A 21,651-nucleotide genomic window follows, 5' to 3' on the forward strand; every position below is an offset into this window, starting at 1 on the left:
TTGTTATATATACAATATCCTGTAGTCTTACAATAAAGTAAGCTAAAGAAAATGTTACTAAGAAAATTGTAAGGAAGAGAAAATACACTTAGAGTATTGTGCTGTATTTATCAAAGAAAAAAAAATCCATGTATAAGTGGACCTACACAGTTCAAATTCGTGTTAAGAGTCAACTATATCAGTACACGTGTGCGTGTATATATATTTTTTTAGAGGAGGCAGTGGAATATAGTGGTCATACTTCCTGCCCGGAAGCTAGAAGGAGACCCCCTATGACTGGTAGTATAACCCTGGGGCTGTTATTCATCTCCTCTTGACTTCAGTTTTTTCATCTGTAAGAGCTGGATAATTATAATGGTATGTCAAAGGGACAAACAAGCCAGCCAGGGAAAGAGCACCCAGTGGCCGGAAATGGAACAATCTGACTGACAAAATAAATAACATAGAATTAGATTTTAACTCAAAGTATAAAATAAGTATCCATGAGATTGTATTGATATAAATGACTGAATACATAAATAAATTGAGGAGAATTCCAAATAATGTATGCAGATGTTCTTCCCTCAAGGAGGCGAGCATAACCTCACTGCGGACGGTGGGCTGTGCACAGTGACTTCCTCCCAACCACTGCAGGGGAGGGGATAAGAGAGGCACTTTCTAGTAGAAACCTAGCAAATACTGGCTCAGCCGGGTGGTCAAGGTCAACATCATTAGTGAAGTCATCTCGATAATATAAACCTTTGGTAGGATGAGATGAGAAGGGCACTGCACCTCTGAGGCTTTCCTCCTCCAAACCCATAAGCCCTGTCTGGTCGGGAGGGAAACATCAGACAAACTCCAATCAAGGGGCATTTTACAAAATACCTGACTGCACTCCTTAAAACTGTCAAGGTCGTCAAAAACCAGGAAACTTGGAGAAAGGGTCTCAAGCCAAGAGTGGCCTAAGGAGACATGATTACATGTGATGTGATATCCTGGACGGGATCCTGGAGCAGAAAAAGGATATTAGGTTAAAACTAAGGAAATCTGAATTAAGTATGTGTGGACCTTAGTTAAAAATAATGTATCAATATTAATCCGTTAGTTGTGACAATGACACCATATTAATGTAAGATGTTAACAATAGGGGAAACTAGTGTGAGCAATATGGGAATCCTATGTACTATCTTTGCAGCTTTTCTGTAAATCTATTCTAAAATAAAAAGTTTATCTTAAAAAGTGGATAATAGTGGGGCACCTGGGTGGCTCAGTTGGTTGGGCACCCGACTCTTGGTTTCTGCTCAGGTCATGATCTCAGGGTCGTGGGATCAAGCCCCGCAATGGGCTCTGTGCTCAGTGGGGAGTCTGCTTGGTATTCTCTGTCTTCCCCGCCCCCCTCTGCTCATGTGCACATGCACTCTCGCTCTCTCTCAAATAAATAAATAAATCTTTTTTTAAAAGTGGATAATAGGAGCGCCTTGGTGGCTCAGTCGTTCAGCATCTGCCTTCGGCTCAGGTCATGATCCCAGGTTCCTGGGATCGAAGCCCGCATCGGGCTCCCTGCTCCGCAGGAAGCCTGCTTCTCCCTCTCCCAACGCCCCCTGCTTGTGTTCCCGCTCTCTCTCTCTCTGTCAAATAAATAAATAAAATCTTTTAAAAAATAAATAAATAAATAAAAAGTGGATAATAGTGTTTAGGTGTTGTTGTTGCTTTCAGTAAGGGAACTTACATCAAGCATTTAGCATACTGAGTTTACAGTTAGCTATTAGTTATCATTATTGTTCCTATTTCTTTTATTAAAATAGGAATACATACTCATTGTAGAAAAAATTTACATGCAAACCAAAGAAAAACATAAGCCAAAGAAAATAAAGAAGAACATCCATAATCTTACCCTGTCTGAGATAACTACCAATCACACCTGGCTGTGGGTCCCTGCAGATATAATTAATTGTTTGAAAAATTTCAGTCACACCATATGTGCACTATGGTAAGTGGCCCTAATTTAATTTAGTAACATTTCTGCTCTTCCAACTCTTTGCTCTTACAAGTAGTCAAGAGTGTAAGTAATGGGTTAAGTATTAATTAGGGAGAAAAAAGAAAATTCTGAAAAATCATAAAAATTGGGCACCAATGCTTAAAGTTACACAAACGGTGTTCATCAAAATGACCCTCAACGGAAAAGCCAAAGACTGACTTTTCTAGATCTATTTTGTTTCATAATTTTTATCAAAATATTTTTTAAAAGTAAAGGAAAAAAGAAGGTAATCTGGCAAAATGTCGACAGCGGTTATCTCTTTTGTTTCCTTTGCATCTGGCTGTGATTGCCAGGTGCTCTACAAGGAGGATATTTGACTCTAAAGCAGCAGGAGTAGATGATGGTAGGGCTGTCTTCAGTCTCTCAGCTGGGCCCCTGGGCTGCTAAGTGAGTCTGAGACAGAGCCCCCTAGGACAGGCCCTCTGGGTGGGTGAGGGCTCCAGTGGTGTGTAGGGGCTTGCTGGCAAATTTTAGTCACTGTGCAAAAGAGTGATATAGAAGGCTAGCACTATTGTTCTTTCCAGAAGCCCAGAGAAACCAGAGCTCCTGCCTCTCTTATTTGGTGGCCCCTCCTCATTTACTAGAGCCAGCTCAATTGATCCTCCTACAGTCTGGGAAGCAGGTAGACGTCTCTCCTCTGCACTTGATCTGCTCTTCCTAATGTCCCCAGTGACCTCAAATTGCCCCCCTTCCCTAATCATTTACATCCTCCTCCTTGACACTCTTGCCAGTATTTTACACTGTTGACCTCTCCTTTGCTTTGAAAAAGTTCTTTTTCTGCCAGGACTGCACTTTATCTTGGCCAACTCTAATGGACTCTTCTTGGGTTGCGTTGCCGGTGTCCTTTCTTCTTTTCCACACCCTCCAGACTCTCTTCTTGGTCTCCTTCTTTTCTCTTTCTATGAATTCTCCCTTAGTGGCCTCATCAACTACCAATAAAAAACCCCCACCATGCATCAATGTGTTCCAAATCTTCAGCTCCTGTATTTCCAACTTCAGTCTTGTCATGATTGAAATGAACCTCTGGCTGGCTTAAGCAGAGAGGAGATGTATTGGAAGGACGGATCCACGCACCAACTTGCAGGAAAGGCTGAAGATCCAGGCTTAGAAGTGATGGAGGCTGGAGCAGTTCCGGGGAGCCAAGCAGTAGGTGCAGGTGAGTGACTCCTTCAGGGCATGAGGACTGAAGAATGTACTATAAGAATGTTACCTACCATGGAGTGTTTGCTGAATCTTAAATGATATGTATAGATAAGGAAGCTGAGGCCCAAAGAGGATGATTAAACTCGCATTTCTTCCTTCTTACTGCCATTATGCTCAAGATTAGAATTCTGGGAAGAGAGCATCTAACATGGTCTTGGCTGGGAATGGACAGAGCCCCTTCACTGACAGTCCCACCAAAATACTCAGTGGGAATGATTCTTTCCCCTAAAACTATAAACTTTTCTGAACGTGAGAGAGGGGAGTGGACCCAAGGGGTGAAAATGACAAATGTTTATCATATTTCCGCCCAGAAACGTCCTTAACTTCTGCCCTGCCTCTTTCCTACTCCATTTCTCCTAAATACTGTTTAATAATTTCCCTGCCTTCATAAGCAGTCTCCCTGCTGCCACTCTTCACCTCAAAATCTTCTCACCCACCAGCACTAGTCATCTTCTAAAATACAAGTCTGATCAGTCAAGCCCTGTTCCCTCCTAAAAACACTTTACGGCTTCCCATTGCCCTTAGATAGAGGTGTTTTATTTGTTTTTGGTTTCTGTCTGATTTCAACTTTTATTACCCTTGTTATATGCAGGTGTGTAGACAAAAGTTTCTTATCAGCTAACTATATGAAAAGATAAATAGTGTAAATAATTCATGTGATCCAAAATGGGCAAAAGCAAAAGACTATAGCTTCCCCTCAAGAAGAAAAATTTCAGACCTATGAAAAGGACAATACGTTTTTAAAAATTGTACTTATTTAGGAGCATTCAGAATATCAACAAAACAGGGATGCCTGAGTGGCTCAGTTGGTTAAGTGTCTCTGCCTTGGGCTCAGGTCGTTGATCCTGGGGTCCTGGGATTGAGCCCTGTGCCCAGGCTCCCTGCTCAGCGGGAACCTGTTTCTCCTTCTCTCTCTGCCCCTGCCACCCCGCCCCCCGCCCCGATCATGAGCCACACTTTTTCTCTCTCTCTCTCTTTCAAATAAATAAATAAAATCCTCAAAAAAAAAAAAATGTGAACAAAACAGCTGCAACTTTTTTTTTTTGCAACTACAGAGTGAGCAGAAAAACAATTATTTCATATAAGCTGCATCAGAAACAACTGAAGATGAATAAACTATCATCCCCATATATATCTGATTTGGGCTGTGCACCAACAGGAACTTGCTTTAAATTTCCATGCCCATACTGCTCCTGCCAAGGTTAGTAGCTATTGAAAATACCACGGGGATAAGGGTAGCTAAAGACACATTCGGTAGTATGTAAACTCTATTAAAAAAAAACAAAACAAAACACTGTACAGTTTAAAAACAAATCTTACACGGCCTTACAATTTTTTTCACTAAAAGGAGTGAGTTGGGTACAGGGGGGTTAAATGCTTTATGGACAAGAAATAAAAGCTGCCCTAGAACTCACTTTTCTACCATCATCATCTTCCTCGTCTTCCTTCTTTTTCTTGCTTTTTTCAGCCTTGGACAACTCCCGTTTCTGCTGCATCAGCTTCCCTGTAGCGTGGTACGCAGCAATATCTTTTTCTTATTTTTTCTTCAGCTTCGGGCCTTCTTCTAGTGAGGCTGCCTGTCATCTGCAGCAGCGTTATCCCACGTCTCTCCCAGGTGCTTCGCAACATCACCAATGGACAGGCCCAGATGTTCTCCTTTGATTTTTGGACGATACTCAGAACAAAACAAGGTGAAGGCCAAAGGAGGCCTCTTCGATACACCAGGATCCTTGAACTTCCCTATTATTTCCCCTTTAGGGGGTATGGATACAGGTTTTCATATCTCTTTCATAATGAGCCTTGTCACTCTTGGCCATGTCTTCAAATTTTCCTTTCTCTTTAGAAGACATGTCTTCCACCGCTCTGAGCACTACTCAGAAAACTTTGAGAAGTTGGCTGAAGCATCTTCGTGCTTAGTCTTGTGTCCCTGCCAGCAAGTTTGCAGAAAGAATGCACACGATGTTTTCTGCCTCTCAGGATCCTTCTTAGGATCTCCTTTGCCCATGTTTAATTATGTTTCCTCCATGAGGTTCAGAGTCACTCAGTGCCTGTTTGGCTCTCAAGTGCCCTGGTGCTATTTCCGTGGAACTCAATGTCCTGCAACGGCTGTCCAGATAAAGTTATTAACATGGTCTATAAGGCCCTTCCCAAGCCTCACCTTCCCACAAAGCTTCATTTTCTGCCACCGCAGCCCCGCTGCTCCTCAAACGTGCCCTCGGTGCCTTTGTACAGGTTCTTCCCTTTTCCTGAAACACCCTTTTCACATTCTTCCTCAGGATCCCATACATATTTGTCTTTCAAAGATGGGCTCAGATGGTATCTGCTCATGGACCCTTCCTCAGCAAGGCAGGATGAGTTGGTAACTCCCGCTTTTGTACTCTTTTGTACTCTCATCATACCCAATATGGACTTAGATGACAACCCTGAGCACATTTTATTACTGCATTTCTTTACAAGTCTGTCTCCCCCACTGGTTTGGGAGCTCCACCTCAAGGAGGGCCTGGGATTTCCTCTGCTTCATTTCTCTAACAGTTAGCACTGTTCCTAGCATATAGTGTTTGGTGAATCTTAAATGAACTCCACAGATAAGAAAACTGAAGCCCAAAGAGGTTAAGTCACACAACTAGAACAAGGAACCAACCCAAGGGAAATGGATTTGGAGGAGATGTGATACAACAGATGGTGCTTTTAATCGTTTAGGCAGTTTCTAAGGACCATTTTTCCCCTAGCCCCACCTCCCACCCACATACAGGCTGGTAACTACCTATTTATTCCCTTGGGAAATTTCCCTTTGGAAAAAACGGGCTTAAACTCAAACTCGAATTGTCAGGAGAGATTTAAGTTAAAGAAGAGTAAGGCCTTCTTGTTCCTGGGTTCTTACAGACAAAAAAGTGAACTGACTCAGAATGCATGGACTTGACCTCTGGGGGCTTTTAAAAACAAGAGAGACTTTATCAGGAGTACTAAGTCTGAAGTCCTGTTAGAGGCAGACAAATGGCTGATCTGACGCCTCAAGAGTCAGCCTCTTGAGGAGGCCCATGAGGAGCAAAGGAACCAGCCAGAGAACTCCAGGGTCTCCAACCATGTTCCCATTGAGCTCAAGGATGTTTGGGGGAGGGGAGGGAGACGGATGAGGGAGCCCTTGCTAATTAAGCCTCTACCCATGAGTGAATGTGAGGCTAATAAGGCGGCCCTATTCCAGGGCACCTCCACACCAAGCCAGCCGGTCTGCCTGTTTATTGCCCGTATGGAGATCATTAATGCCTCCTGACACTGGGGTCACTCCTGGGGTCAATCCCTGAGCCCGTTCTGCAAAACAAGGGGAAATGAACTTCCCAGCACATGTGGCTCAGGCTTGGTGGGGAGGGGGACTCCCGTCACCCCACACCTCAGCTCTGGGAGAGATCAGCACCCCAGGCTGTCAGGTCCCCCAACACAATCCCCTCTGCCCAAACTGGACTCTGGGGAAGTGGTTCTGGGGAAGGGTGAAGGGGAGCCTTCATCTGGGCCAGGACAACCCCCACTGAGGTTGTCCCAACCCACAGACTGGACACTAATCCCCTGGCGACGGGCTGGGGTGGTGTCTGGGAGCTGCAGCTGCAGCTCGACAGGGGCCAGACCCCCACCGCAGGTGGCGGGAAGGCGCAGGTCGGTAGCCACGTGGGTTCGAGCTGCGGCCTCAGCCCACCCTCACCCGCTTTCCCTGTGCTGATTGGGCCCCTTAACCCTCCAGATCCAAGATGGCGGAGGGGGGCGGGGTTCCGGGCCAAGCAAAGCTGCGATTGGTGAAGCCCAGGCCTTCTGAGCTGAAGGACGGCCTCAGTAGCCACTCAGGGAGCTCCCAGTGATGGTAGCGGGCCCTTGGCCGCTTTACCTCACACTTCAGCAACCAAGGCAGTCTACACAAATCCATGTCCTGCAGCCTGGGAAGGGCCAGGGTGGGAAAGGAACGCCGAGATGGTCCTCTGGGCAAATCCATACCGTCTGGGGCCTCCTCCTCGGTAATGACCAGGACTGGGAATCAGCCCCTACCGACCCAGGAAGATGTCGAGAAAGCCCCCAACTGGCTTGGAGGAAATCAATAGGATTATGAAGTTAATGCCACAGCAGGCTGAGTGACAGTTACCAAATAAATGATCTCAGGAGGACAAGGCTGAGGTTAAATGAGGCCCAATAAATAAAGGGACGTGTTCAAAGGAGGAACTTCAGAAAATGCAGGGACATGGGGGGTTGAACCTAGGGACTCCTTCCTGCCCTCCCCTTCTAGGGTCTGTTGAATTCTCGGGGAGCCACAGCCTCAGGCCTTGCCTCCCAGGAACACAGACCAAGGTCTGTGCCCTGTTCAGTGCCCGTGGGGCATAGCCCTTAGGCTCAGGGCTCCTTGGACAGCTCCACCCGCACAGCTTTGGTGACTGACACGAGGGAATGGCAGCTCTTACTGTGAAGGTCTGACCAGTTGACAGAGCCCCAGAAAGCCTCTGATCCCTTAGAGACAGGGAACGGACCAACTGCAGCAAGTCGGGTTGAAGCTAGATGTTAGGAGGCACTTCCCACACCTTAGCTAGATGGAGGGAGTTTATGGATCTTGGAAGCAAGGAAGAAGGCCTGTTATCGAGGATTTTATTCCAGATGAAAGTACACTTATCCTTATCCCCATTCGTGCCTGATTTAGTGAACATTGCCCTTTTTTGGCCAAGATGGTGTTACCAGCTGAAGAGGCCATCAGCACCATCTTTGCATAAGAAAAGCTTGCGGTAGAGTCTGTATACAGTGCTCTCCATTCTACCACCAGTGTGTCCTGGCGAATGAGCAGCCCATTTCCGTGAGTCCTGCTGAGTCTTCCAGTGGCCAGCTTGGTGGGGGTCAGTGGGAGACAGAGCATGATGTTCCTGGGACCATGAAGAATGCTGGGCTGCCTTTTTTTTTTTTTTAAGTAGGCTCCATGCCCAGCGTGTAGCCCAATGTGGGGCTTGAGCTCCCAACCCTGAGATCAAGACCTGAGCTGAGATCAACAGTTGGACACTTAACCAACTGAGCCACCCAGGTGCTGCTGTACTATGTCTTTCTTTTGGGAGTCTAAAGAGAGATGACTAAGTCTTTGGTCTCTAGGTAGGTATTTTATTTTTTAGAAAATGAACAATAATGATAGTTAGAATCTTGGGCTCTGGAATCTTAGAGGTCCAATGACCTCTTTTCTAACCATGAGACCTTGGGCAAGTTCTATTTACAGTAATGATAATAGGGTTATTTTGTGTCAGGCAGTATATTACACTTTGACAATACTGTAGGGGAGGTACTGTTATCCTTGTTTAACAAATGAAATGAGCTTTGTTAGGTGAAATGACCACAGAGCAGTATATTTAAAAGCATGGGCACTGGAGATGCAGACTAACTGGGTTCAAATCCTGACTTCGTTTCCTGGTCATATGATCTTGGGCATATTACCCAATTTCTTTATTGGTGAAATGAGGACTATGATAGTACTCACTTGATAATTTGGTAAGGTTGAAATGAGGGAAAGCACTTAAAGCTCTTAGAATCCTGCCAGGCACATTGCAGGTTCTCAATAAACGTTAGCTATTGTTGTGAGCCCTTCAAGCACTTCTATCTGTGTGATATCGCTTCATCTTTTCTACTATCCTTTGAGGTGGCTATTATTATTCTTAAATTCATTTTACAGATGAGGAAACAGGCTTTAAGCAGATCATGTTCTAGGTCCCTCTGTAAACAGCCGGCTAAAGACCTGAATTCAGGTTTTTTAACTTCAAATTCCAAGGACTTGCTGATCGCTCACATATTCTCTCATTCTAAATCCTAATTTGTTTCAGCCCCTCATTCAAAAACAACCCTCAGAGGACCCAAATTCAAAAAACCCCAAGGACCCAGATTTGGATAGTCTGTGCTTAGGAAGAATAGAGGGGTAAAGAGGAAGAAAGAAAATGGGGATTTGATAATGAAATAAATTCCCTGACTTAGGCATATTTTTTACCCAAGCCAACCCTAGTAGAGATAGCTTCCTCAGACAGGTAGTAAACTAAGCGTGTATTTCAGAGCAGTCATATTGGAGGAAATGGAAAGAAGTGGCAGTGCCGGGGCAGGTAGTGTTATGGGGGAGGAAGTCAGCTCGGCAGACAATCCACCTATGGCTAAGGACTCTAGAACAGAAGGCCTAGATTGCTAGCCCTGACTACGCAAAACCCAGATCTGATCATTCATTCCTTACCTCTATAGTGCCCCAACTGAGAGTTATAGGAAGGACTCATCTGGTAAATGGTAAATCGCTGCCTCTGTCCTCAGGCTTGAGGGGGCTCAGACCAGCCTACTTCACTCAGGACAGGGATCAGGCCAGCCCAATCCTCAATTTCTTCTAACTGCAAGTTTCTTAATTCTCTTTGTGGGAGAAAGCCTGGGAGGCCAGGGTGAGAGGTCAGGTGAGCAGGACTGCACCTGGGGTATGAGGGGAAGCACCTGCAGCAGCTGCCACCTACTACCCATTCCCGTTGCTCAACCCTCCAATTTCCAGAATGAGCTCAAGCTCCCACTCCCACCCCAGTTGTTCTGAGCTTGATAATCCTAATGGGATGTGGGCTGGAAAATCTAGAACCAAGATTTGGGGCTACTGGGGACACAGTGGGATAAAGCCACAGGGGACAAATGAATTCCGTGCTGCCTCACTCATCCTTTCCCTTTGGGGGACTTAATAAGGACCCCAGGCCTTAGGTCATAGCACACACTAAATAGCAGGGCTGGAAAGCGGGGTGTGGAGGGAGGGATTTTGTGTCCTGGATTTGCACAAGAAGGTATGTGCAAATACACAAGGATACACACAAACATTCAGATATGTATCTTTCATGATGGAGTGCCTAAAGATTCACTCAACAAGGAGTTGGGACCTTTACACATGTCTCTTGAGTGTATTTGGCTGTAAGTAACAGAGACCAAGACGAACAGTGATGTCAAGAAATAGGCTTATTTTTCTCACATTATAAGAAGCAGTCTGGCACTGGTTTACCTGCTCATTGATGCCATCAGAATTTTGTTCGGATATCCTCAGTATATTGGCCTTCGTCCTTACATCAGGGTCTCGAGAGGGTGAGAATTCCACAGATCTCATCGTTAGAAGAAAAGAAGATTATGTCTTCCCCTTTATCAAGAGAGCAAAAAATTCCCTCCCGACCTTCCTCCTGCCAGTCTTCTGTTTAGGCCTCGTTGGCCAACATTGGATCACGTGACCTCTCCCAGCTGCAAGGGAAACTAGGAAAGCAAGCAACAGGATTTCCATGATCAGCATACAGCACTGTTTTCCAACTTTGATCCTATCCTCAGAGATTCTGACTCAGTTGGTCTGGGGTGGATCTTGACGTTGGTATTTGTTAAATATTCCAAAAACCTAGGTTTTTTAAAAAAATTGTAATTTGCTTTTCACCACACTATGGAGCCAGTTCAAGTAGTCATCTTCAACCAAACCTCCCACGGCCTCCGAGCAAGCCACTTTACTGCACTGACTGGGATTCTCCAGTTTACCCTGTAATCCCTGCTCCCCTTGGGGTTGATTATTTAGGTGACTAATTAGTAAGTTTGCAGGTCATTCATTAGTGAATTTGTGCTTAGTAACTGGTTAGCCAATCAGTTGACTAACTAATAGAACTAATAAACTAACCAATTAGTTGGCCTTTCCTTTTTTGTGTGTCTGGCACATAGTAAGCACTTGATTAAAAATATTACTTTGGATGGATGAATCCATCAAATGGAGATAAAATGGAATTAATATAGCATCTGATGGGAGAGTAGCTCTGAAACCACTTTGTAAATGGTAAGACACTGTACAGACATATGAATGAAAATTGACACAAGAAACTACTTTAAAAATTAGGGCCAGGGGGCGCCTGGGTGGCTCAGTCGCTTAAGCGTCTGCCTTCGGCTCAGGTCATGATCCCGGGGTCCTCAGATGGAGACCCGCATAGGGCTCTCTGCTCAGCCCGGAGTCTGCTTCTCTCTCGCACTCTCCCTCTGTGCTCTCCCTTCTCTCTCTCTCTCAAATAAATAAATAAAATCTTTAAAAATAAATAAATAAAAACTAGGGCCAAGAGAAAGTTTGTTCCCCACCCTTCACCAAAGAAATACTGTTTCCACATTTCTGAAATGGAAAACGACAGTTTGCCCTGCTGCTGATAAGCCAGATTTGCTCTCAATCATAGCAATTTTGTCAACACTTAGTGATAGCATGTATTCTTACTCCTTTTTCCTTAATCCTATTTCATCTTTTTACTTGTGTTTTTATTAGCTTATTTTGGTTATAAACCATCTCAAGCCCTTTTGGAAAAGAGATGGGATAAAATAAATTTTAGAAATACTTGGGAACTAACATATTAACTACCTACCCCACGCCAGGAATTTACATGCATTAATTTAGTTAAACCTCACAATAAGCTAGTAGGTTGGTGTGATTATCTCCATTTTATTTAAGCGTTAAGGGACTTGCCCAAGGTCACACAGATGCTAAATAATGAGCCAGGATTCAGAGCCATGTTTCAAAACCAAGGTAAGCCTGACACCAAACCTGAGGGCTTTCCCCTAAGCCAACCCAAGTTTGTGTGATAGATGGTCAACTATTCATTTAGCTGGTTGAGGAGAGTTTTTGTACTTTGAACTCCTCAAATCTGTTTTGGAAAAAACAAACAAACCAACCAACCACTGGTCTTTTTCTTTTCTCCATAGGCCATTTATCAACAAGTACTATACCTTTCTATTGTTTTAGGTAGCACTAAGAAGAAAAAATACTAATTAAACTACAACACTACATTGAATTAAACTACCATTGATTCTGGGATGCATCCCCAGAGCACCTGGGTGGCTCAGTCGGTTAAGCTTCTGCTTTCGGCTCAGGTCATGGTCTCAGGGTCCTGGGATTGAGCCCCAGGTCCTCAGGCTCTCTGCTCAGCAGGGAGCCTGCATCTCCTTCTCCCTCTGCCTGCTTTGCTGTCTCTTGGTCAAATAAGCAAAAAAATAAAATCTTTAAAAAAAAAATGCATCCCCATTTCAGAGATGTCAAAATGTAGCAAGAAATTGTGTGTGTTAGAATCAATGAAGCAAAGAATTCCATTCTACTAATAGAGAATGTGTATACATAACCTCCCTTTTCTCTACTTGCTGGCAGGCTTGCTCCTTCCTTTTCCTAGCCAAACCCTTGCCTGTCCCTTCTGTATCTCATTTCTCCATGTCATCAGGAACTAGGTGATACTGATTTGGAGTATCTCCTGTGAGTCTCCAGAAAGCCTTGCACTTACAGAAAGTCTCCACTCTAGTTTGTTTAAAGAGCAACTCTAGATGCTCTCGTTGTGAACTTCCTCCAATGATTGTCAACCAATTCTTTCCCGGGTCTGGCCTAAATGTAGTCTCCCCCTGGCACCTGGTGATTCACTGCCCTCCCTGTTCACCATTCCACACAGTAGTTGGTTGGTTCATCTGTACACTATTTATTTGCAAAGGATTTCCCTACAGGCTGTTGGAGAAGGCATGGGAGGGGGCTTGGGAGCAGAAGCTGAGACTGTCATCCAGTTCTCCCTAACACAGGAAACATGACTCTCCAGGCATCTCTGAAACACCAGAGCCTTTGCTTTCTCTGCTCCAGGAGAAGGCAGGATTGGGGGAGGATTAAGCTTCACCATCCCTTAGACCTTACTTCCCCTTTCTGGTTTGGGACTCCATGAGACCAAGTGTGAAGGGAAGACAGGGTAGCGGAATCTGGTACTGCTAAGGGTGATAGGGATTCCTGAGCGGTGGGCCCTGTGGACTTGGGGTCCAGGCTCCTGACAGCAGCTGGCTTTTCTGAGTTGGTGTTTTGCTTCCACCTTTGAGTGCAGGGTAGTGGGGGAGGCCCCAAGGCCGGCTCTCCATTGCTAGCTAGCATTAGAAAAGGGACAGATCCATCCAGGAAAGGAACTTCCCTGTCCTGTTCCTTTCAATCTGATCTTGAGGTCAAAGTCTGGAAAGGAACAGAGGCTGACTGGAACTGTTGGGGACACCAGTGGAGGGAGGGATGCAGCCCATGCTGAGGACCAAGAGGCTCATCTGGGATCATTGACAGGGGGACTCTGGTGGGCAGACCGAGCCGAGCCTCAGTATCCTGGGCATGTGACAGGCTGTGAGCCTTGGACATGGGCTAAGGTCCACATGGGTCTGTCTGCCTGTCGAGCTGAAGGGTCCTGTGGCGTGGCACAGACAGACATAGAGAAAGAGAGGTAAGTGGAGACGGAGTGGAGTCAGAGGTCGGGCAGGGAGGTCTAGACAGTGAGGGGGGCCTCGCTTTCCGAGGCACAGAGGCCGGAGAGCTCCCAGCGCAGGGGTCTAAGCTCCCCGGACTGGAGCAGGCATCAGACTTCCTCCTCAGCTTTCTGGGATCTTGAGGCTGCTGGCGGAGTCCTGGCCCTCGCCGCAGTTTCCCCCTGAGACTCTGCCAAGCCCTGGCACCTTGAAGCCCGGGCCTCGGCTCGGATTCAGAAGCCGGCCCAGCACTTCCCCGCTGCCGCCGCTCCAGGCCCGGCCGCGGGGCCCCCCTCCCCGCCCGAGCGAAGGACCTGCCCTCACCCGTGACCTCCGCGGCGGACTCCGAGGCGCGCCAGGCCCGGTCCAGCGCCCGCTGCCCGCCAGGCCCGGACGAGCAAGGGGCCGGTGAGCAGAGGGGCCGCGCCCTGGCCGTCGCGCCCGCGCGGGGAGCCCGGGAGCAGGAGCGCGCGGGCCGGAGCGCGTAGGTGTGAGAATGTGTGAGGGGCATGGTCGGTGGACGAGTGCGGGGCTGTGAGGCGCTGTGCGCCCGCCCCCCGGGACGTGGGCTTACCGAGCCGCAGCGTGCACGGCTGGGAGCGGGTCTCGGACGGAGGTGTGTGCGGGCGCCCGCGGCCTGGGGCTCGGCGGAGGGCGGCTGTCTGCCAGTGGGCCCCGGCCCGACCAGGCCCGGCCGCGCCGCGCCGCGCCCCAGTATGCGGGCCGCGCCGCAGCTCCGGGCGTGCCGTCCTGGTTGTCGAGTCTCGGTGCGAGCCGCGCGGCCCGGCCCGGCGGCTCACTCTCTTCCCGCCCCTCTAATCTAAACCATGCGGGGCTCCCAGCCCGGGCCCGGCCGGCGGGGCCCAAGGGCCGCAGGAAGGGTACCAAGCCGCGCGGTGGGGGAGCGCGAGGCCCTCTCGGGGCTCGGGGTCCTGGGGCCGCGGAGCCAGGGGACCCTAGAGCCCCCCTCTCCGGGGGGCGGCGGGCGCAGACTGATTGACAGCGGCGACGTCAGCGCAGGGGGGTGGCGGCCCCGGAGGGAGGGAGGGAGGGAGGGAGGAGGGAGCTGAGGCCCCAAAGTGCAGCGTCGGAGATCAAGGGTCCGCTCCAGAGCCGGGATGTGTCCGGCCCCGAGGGCGCGGCGGGCAGCGGGACACTGACCCAGCGGCCCCGAGTCGGTGCCCCAGCCGTCCTGTGCCCCTCGCACCCGAGCCTGGTGGACCTCGGGTCGCAGGCGCCTCCGCATGCGGCAGCGCAGTTAGGGTGAGTGTGGGTTCCGGCGGGGTTGGGGGGTGAGCCGGGCGTGCGGGACAGGGGCCACCCTGAGCCCAGGGTTAGGCTGCAGAGCAGAGGAGGATGAACTGGAAAAGAGGCGAGTAACGGAACCGGGGTAAGAACCTCAGGGACCCGCAAGGCTGCAGGAGGGTGGCGAGATGTGCTTCAGCTCAGGCTGCCGCCTCGGCCCGACTCCCAGTGTTCTGGGGCGCGAGCCCTCATCTCCTCTGAATAACAGGATGAATTGGGTCTGGAGACCCAAAGGCAAAGAAACGACAGCGCCAGCGCCAAAGGAACAAGGTTAAGCCGTGACAAGCGGAGCGGTGGTCTTGAAACTGGTGTTTGCAGAATAAGAAAGGCCAAGAAGAGGGCCTGGGTACTTGCAGCGATATCGATGTAGGAGTGTGTGATCAGAAACCTGGACTTCAGAGCCTTTGATGCAACAGGCTTGTCAAAATTAAAGCAAGGAGCATTATATAAATAATTATCGATGATCAAGAATTATCAGAATGTGAGCAATTACCAAAGAAACAGGGCTAAGCGGCAAAACTAACAGCGCTCACACTTTAAAACAAGAGTAAAATAGTGGTCACTTTCACAACCAAGTGAAAATTGTAATCACAGATTTAAAAGTCACTCCAAATATAGGAACAATGTGATAAGAATCCTTGTATTAAAATCAATAATAATAGTATAGGAAATAGTAACAAATGACAAAACTGTAGGAGAAAGGTGAACAATTGAAATACTATTAAGGGAAATACTAATATTAGTAGTAGTGATGGAATACTATCATATAATTTAATATTGATACTATAATGAATTATTAAATAATAACCAAAATCTTTAGAGCAATACTAATACAAACAAAGACAGCAACAAGAATTGCTGGAATAACAGGACAATTTATTACCAAGGTATTAATAGTCCCAACAACATTATAAATAATGGGGAGTTATAAGAAGTATCGTACCAATGTGATGAAAAATAATCAGTGTATTAGGAACTACAGCAATATCACAAATTATGACAAAGTAACAAGGAGTAATGATGTGATGAAAAATAGCCAGCGAATTAAGATCGTAATTACAAATAATGACAAAGTAACAAGATATTGTAACGATGTGATGAAGAATACCTGGAATATTGTGGACAATTTGAACAAATGACAAAATAACAAGAAGTATTATAAGGATGTGAAGAAAATTAACATCAGTATTGAGAACAATAATATTACAAGTAATGGTAAATAACAAGTTATTGAAACTGTGACAAAATACAGAGACCGAGGAGCCAGCAATGGAAGCATTTTAGGGGTACAGAATAAAAATTAAAATAACAATAGATTACAATGACCTATTGGAATACGATATCTAACAATTACCTGACTATTAGTAACAGTATCACTAAGGTACCAGGAGGCCCTAGAATGACGGAGCAGTGGCAGGAAAGCAACAACATATTTAATAATGATGAATTAAATCAAACCAGTACTTTAATTTTACAGTATTAAAAATTAAAAGTACTAATAATTTATGTGCTAGGATATCCTTAATGTCATTGAACTGAACAGAATACTGCTCTGATAATAGAGATAATTAAAATATTTAAAGTAATACAAAATGTTAATTTCCCCCAGTGCGAGAAAAATATCACCAGTAATCTAGAGTGAAAAGTAAAATGCTCTTCTTAGAAAACGAGTTGGCTGAAAGCGACGGACCGAGCGAAAGGGCGCCCAGCCGGCGGGCCGCGTCCACGCAGGGGTCCGCGAGAGGGGCGAGCGCGGAGGCTGCGGGCCGCGCGGGCGGCGGGCTCCGGCTGGTGCGGAACCCGGCTGTGCCGTTCGCGCCGGGGCTCCGGGTCCGAGGGTAACCATGGGGGCGGCCACTCTGGGCCAGCCGGGCGGGGAGAAAAGGAAATTAGCGGGGAGCTCCAGCCAGGGTGAGGGCCAGCTGTCGCGATGTCGGGATGTGTCTCCCGGGCCGAGAGAAAAGGAAGAAACGAAGGAGAGCACCACGCTGCCCTCGTCCGGGATCGGAGCCATGGGACTGGCGTCTGTGGATGCCGGCCGTGGCCGTGCTCCGTGCACAGGACTGAGACCGCCGGGCGTGAGTCAGACGGCTGGCCCTGCCTGGCTCCTGGTGTGACAAGTGCCCCGTAGGGGACCCAGTGGCCAAGACAGCATTGCGCCAGGCGGCGCGTCCTCCCGGCCCCGCGCTCCGCCGCACCTGGGACCAGCCGATCGCGCGGGCCCATCCCGCTGGCCCCAGATGCAGTTGGAACCAGCGTGTTGGGCCAGAGCGTGCAACTCCCCTCGTCGAGCAGTGTCCCCTTGGCCCGGGTCTCCGGGTTTCCTAGGCCTGGCTCGGAACCTGCACGTGGCCCAAGGCGGGTACTGGCGCTAGCCATGCCGGGCAAGACTTGTTTCCTGCTGCCTGTGGCTGGAGGCCTGGGAGGGCTGTCAGCTTTATCTTTATGGGCTTTTCCCAGCCCCAACTCGCCCAGGCCCCTTTTTATCTCCCTCAGTTGCACTTGGCTTGTTTACTTTGTGAAGCCCTGGGAGCCAATGTCTAGGACCTGGGATGGGGAGGCCAGTGGGCAGGATGGTCAGAGGCCTGGGCCTTGGGATGCTCAGGGAGACCCAGGAGAGAACAGAAATAAGACAGGAAGAGAGGCAGCCAGGCACATAGAAAGACCCACCAGATGCAAAAGAAGGGAGAAGAGCAGGGAGGTGGAAAGGAGAAGCAGAGATAATGTAGGGGTTCATCCATGATGGAGGCAGGAAAGGCAGGTCCTGCTGCCTGGGCTCTCGGCCTGATATCTCAGGACCAACTTCTAGAAGGGAGCAGGCACTTGGGGCAGGCTGGTGAATAGTTCTAGACACTTGGGGAAGCATGGCTGTGCCTGAGAGCAGGTCTAGGTTGTGCCTGTGACCTGGACCCACCCAACAGGCCTGGTCCTTAGCTGGGAAGGGTCTCAGTCCTTTGCCCCAAAGCAGAGCCCTTTGGAGCTAAAGTGTGACTGAGTGAGCCAGCGAATGTGAATGTGTGGGCAAGGCTGTGAGGCCCCTGGCTGAGTTCAAGGCCTGAATCAGAGCTGCCCTAGGAGAATGTGGCTGCTTGAGTGACTAGAAAGCTCTGTGTGGGTGCTTGTGTCTGGGTGTGAGGCTGTGTGTGTCTGTGTGAGGGACCCACAAGGTGTCTGTGGGAGTGGGAATGTGCAGGAGTGAAAGCCTTTGGTTCAGGAAGGCTTTACCTGACTGCTGTCTAAGGGAGTGGGTTAGGGCAGATGGGTGAGCAGGGGCCTGAGGGACTGCCCAGCCCTAGGCTCTTTCTGCAGGTGTGGAGCCCCAGGAGCCTGGGCCCTGCCCTCCTGGCCCGGCTGTCCTCTGGTGCTTACCCAGGAAGTGTCCTGGCTGCCCTGACCCAAGAGTGAGCCTGGACCCCAGTTATTAGGAAACAGCGAAAAGAGACCCAGGCCTCAGGCTCCACTGGAGCCGAGCAGGAGGGAGGGACTGGGGGTGCAGCTGGGGCAATGCCGAGAGGGCGGTCCTTCCTCCAGACCTGCTCATCACACAGCCCCACACCCAGGAGCAGGCAGACCTTGAACCGCACACGGACCCTCCCAGGTCCAGAACCCAGAGGGAGGAGGCCACGGTCCTACCCTCCGCATTTTCTCCCTCCCGCAGCTCCGAAGGGGGCGGTGTCCACGTGCGCCTTTCCCTCCCGGGCCCGAAGTCCCCCGGCCGGGTGGGAGCGGGCCGCCGGGCCTCTGGCGAGTGTGGACCCGGGCATGTGACTCGGTGTGTGCTGTGCCCGCAGGAGATGCTGCAGGATAAGGGCCTGTCGGAGAGCGAGGAGGCCTTCCGGGCCCCGGGCTCGGCGCTCGGCGAGGCCAGCGCTTCCAACGCCGCCAACGCCCCCGAGCCCGCGCTGGCTGCGCCGGGCCTCAGCGGAGCCGCGCTCGGCAGCCCCCCGGGCCCCGGCGCCGACGCCGCCGCCGCCGCTGCCGCCGCCGCCGCGGAGCAGGTAGGGCCCGCTGGCCGTCGGGCAGAGGTCGGGCGTCGTTCTGTCTGCAGGGCCGCCTGCGTCTGCCAGTCTGCCCCAAAGACGACAGGACTCGCTCCCGGGGGACCTGGCTGCGTCCCGGACTGCGTGTTCTGCTCCGCGGGGCAGGGCTCGCGCTCTCTGCCTTGCGTCCCTCTTCGGCTTCGCGCCCTCGGGGATACTCAGGGACAGGCGGGGGAGGGCACCCTTGTGGCAGCGGGGCGAGCCCGGGCTAAGTGTCCAGCTCCGACGACGCCGAGAGGGTGGGGGTGGGGGGGCGAAAGCCTGGCACCGGGAGGGAAGAACGGATCTCAGCCGGGTGTGAGCGGGGAGCGGCCGCGGGGACGTCGCTCAGAGTGTCACAGTGATAACCTGATGATCGCAATGAAAGGAATCCGTCTGTGCACGCCCTCGACCGGCATGGGTCTGCGTAGCGTCTGCGGGTGCGCGTGTCCCTTCTGTGTCTGTGTGTCTGTCCGAAAGCCTGTGGCTACCTCCCGCCACGTGGAGTATTTATGTTTGTGTAGTGTGTCATCTACCCTGTCGCAGTCAGGATGTGTCCTCTGCGTACCACAATAGGTGCAACTCCGAAGGAGTGGGTTTCAGCTCCTGATTACATTTTGAAAAATTTACCAGTGGTACAGTATAATTTTATGAAACGAAACCTTCAGACATGAGGTCCTGGGGCTGGCAGCGCTCTGCATAGTTCCTTGGGTCTGTGTTCTCCGTCCTGAGGGCTCCGCGTGGAGCCCTGGCCCAGGCCGACAAAAGTCCCCTTCCCTCTCATCCCTAGACCATCGAGAACATCAAGGTGGGCCTGCATGAGAAGGAGCTCTGGAAGAAGTTCCACGAGGCAGGCACCGAGATGATCATCACCAAGGCGGGCAGGTCAGCGCTGGGACGTTTACTTGGGGGATGGAAGATGACTGGTGGGAACGATGGGGATCCCCTTGGACGCTCTGGCCTTAGCCCCGCGTCCTACCAGGGTTTGCGACTGGGCGCAGAACTTCACCAGCGGAATCCTCCTCTAGGAAGCCCAGCAGGCGGAAGGATGGGAGGGGCAGCACTATGCAAATAAAATGCAAATAAGGATCACGGCGTCGGGGGTCCCAGTTCCAGCACTATCTTGCTTTGTCCTCCTCCTTTTGGGGACCTGCCTGGTTTCTCAGGATTGCATTGATTGGGGTCCCGTAGATGGCCCTCAACAGATAGAGGGAGGGGACCTGTGTTTTCCTATTTCCATAACTTTTCCGGGGCAGCGTGCACCCAGATCTCTCAACCCAGGGGTGCTGCTCCTCTATTGACAGCATCCCCCCTCAGCCAAGGGAAAGGGCCCTGTGTGTGTTGTTTAGGGAGCAGCTCTCGGGTGGCTGCCAGAATAATGATTTATAAAGTGGAAACATCTTTAAAATGCACTGGTGTCTGTGGGAGAGAGCCTGGAGGAAAGCGTGAGAGGAGGAAGATGCAGCCGGGGCAAGATGAGAGAGAGAGAGAGAGAGAGAGAGAGAGAGAGAGAGAGAAGAGAGAGGAGAGAGAGTCAATGGGGTTGGGCGTCTTGGGCGGGCAGGGCAGGAAGGGCTAGGCCAGCGGTTATCAGTGAAGGGGGTTTGCTGCAGACAGTGAAGCTGGAAAGTTCAGGTGTAGAAACTACCCCTTCTCCACTTACTCACATTTGATTTTGGTCCCTGAGGGGAACAGGGAAGGTGTGAAAATGTGCCGTTGTCTGGCCGTGGGCCCATGATTGGGTTTTCCAAGGAATAAGGTGGTGAAGCCTTAAGGGTCAGGGATGGGGAGTCAGACCTCAGCTGCTTGCCTCTGTGCAACCCTCAGGCTAGGTGCTGCAGGGTCTCTGCCCTCTCCTCGGCCCCCTCTGCAAAACCATACATACAGTTGTATGCACAGCACTTAGCACAGCTCTGGCACATGTAAGCGTGCCATAAATGCTAGCTAAAATTAATCGTAATTAGAGAAATGTCTGGCATCTGCTCAGCATTTTTCTTCTACTTTTTTTTTAAAGAACTCTGCCGAACGGTGGGCTGTTCAAAAGAAATAAAAAACTGGTAGTTTGCAGTGTGTAGTGGAGTAGTCCTGTGGTCCCTCGTGTCCTTTCCCTGGCAGGACTTGCAAGGTTTCCTCTGTTTTGTTGGGAGTAAAGTCTGGCCACTTGGCCACCCCACCCTGGTAGGTGGCAAGGCCACCTGGAGCCTCTATCAGGAGAAGAAGCAGGGGGATATCAGGGCCTGAATTTGCTGCATTTGGGAGATGGGGAAGGAGGATGCATGAAGGGAACCTGGTAGAGGGTGCCACTTAGAAGAGTCCTTGAGGACAGTGGGGAGCCAGGTGTTACAAGCCTTGCCTCTTCCTAGCTGAGGGCACCTGGGCACGTCTCTAAGCTTCCTGTGGCTCAGTGGTGTTGGCTAAAACAGAGCTGGTGACTGTAGACTTACCTGCCATCCTTCCTTTCTCCGTCGCTGTGAGACTCAAACCAGGGGTCCTGTGAGCTACGAATGGTAAATTGTTGAGTGGATTATAGGTGTGAAGAAGGGGAATTTATTTCTGGTGACTGCCGGGGTGGAGGGAAGGAAAGAAGAAAGAGAAAGATCCAGAATTCCCTTTTTAGGCAGCAGAAATAACCTTGTCTTTTGAAAATAAATGATCAGCATGTTCTTGGGGCAAGCCTGGCCCCTGGCATTTAAAACAAAAGACATTTGTGATTCTCCTCAGTGGGGTTTCCTGCATCTGCATGGGTCCTCCTCCTTCCCTGCCCCCAACACAGACACAGACACACACACACACACAGACACACACACACACACACACACACACACACACACACACACACACACA

The 21,651-nt window shown here is 49.8% G+C and overlaps 1 protein-coding gene across 6 annotated transcripts in view; it reads left to right on the plus strand.

Moving 5' to 3' along the window:
• The first annotated feature begins 13,989 nt into the window (after nt 1–13,989).
• The window catches only part of TBX4 (T-box transcription factor 4), a 31,863-nt gene continuing 24,201 nt past the window's right edge, over nt 13,990–21,651 (plus strand). For 5 of the 6 annotated variants that reach the window (XR_012374451.1, XR_012374450.1, XR_012374452.1 and 2 more), the window contains exons 1-3: nt 14,614–14,746; nt 18,580–18,786; nt 19,598–19,692. Coding sequence is in view for 3 of the 6 variants with exons in the window: in XM_073879503.1 (XP_073735604.1) it covers nt 18,583–18,786; nt 19,598–19,692 (299 nt within the window). In the remaining 3 variants the exon portion in view is untranslated. Of the gene's footprint in view, nt 14,100–14,613; nt 14,747–18,579; nt 18,787–19,597; nt 19,693–21,651 lie in introns of those variants that run through there. The other variant, XM_073879504.1, reaches the window with a different exon arrangement.

Source organism: Callorhinus ursinus, unplaced genomic scaffold, assembly GCF_003265705.2.
Source record: "Callorhinus ursinus isolate GAN/ISIS: 27379988/994484 unplaced genomic scaffold, GSC_fseal_2.0 scaffold34, whole genome shotgun sequence".
In the NCBI taxonomy this organism is placed as follows: domain Eukaryota; kingdom Metazoa; phylum Chordata; class Mammalia; order Carnivora; family Otariidae; genus Callorhinus; species Callorhinus ursinus.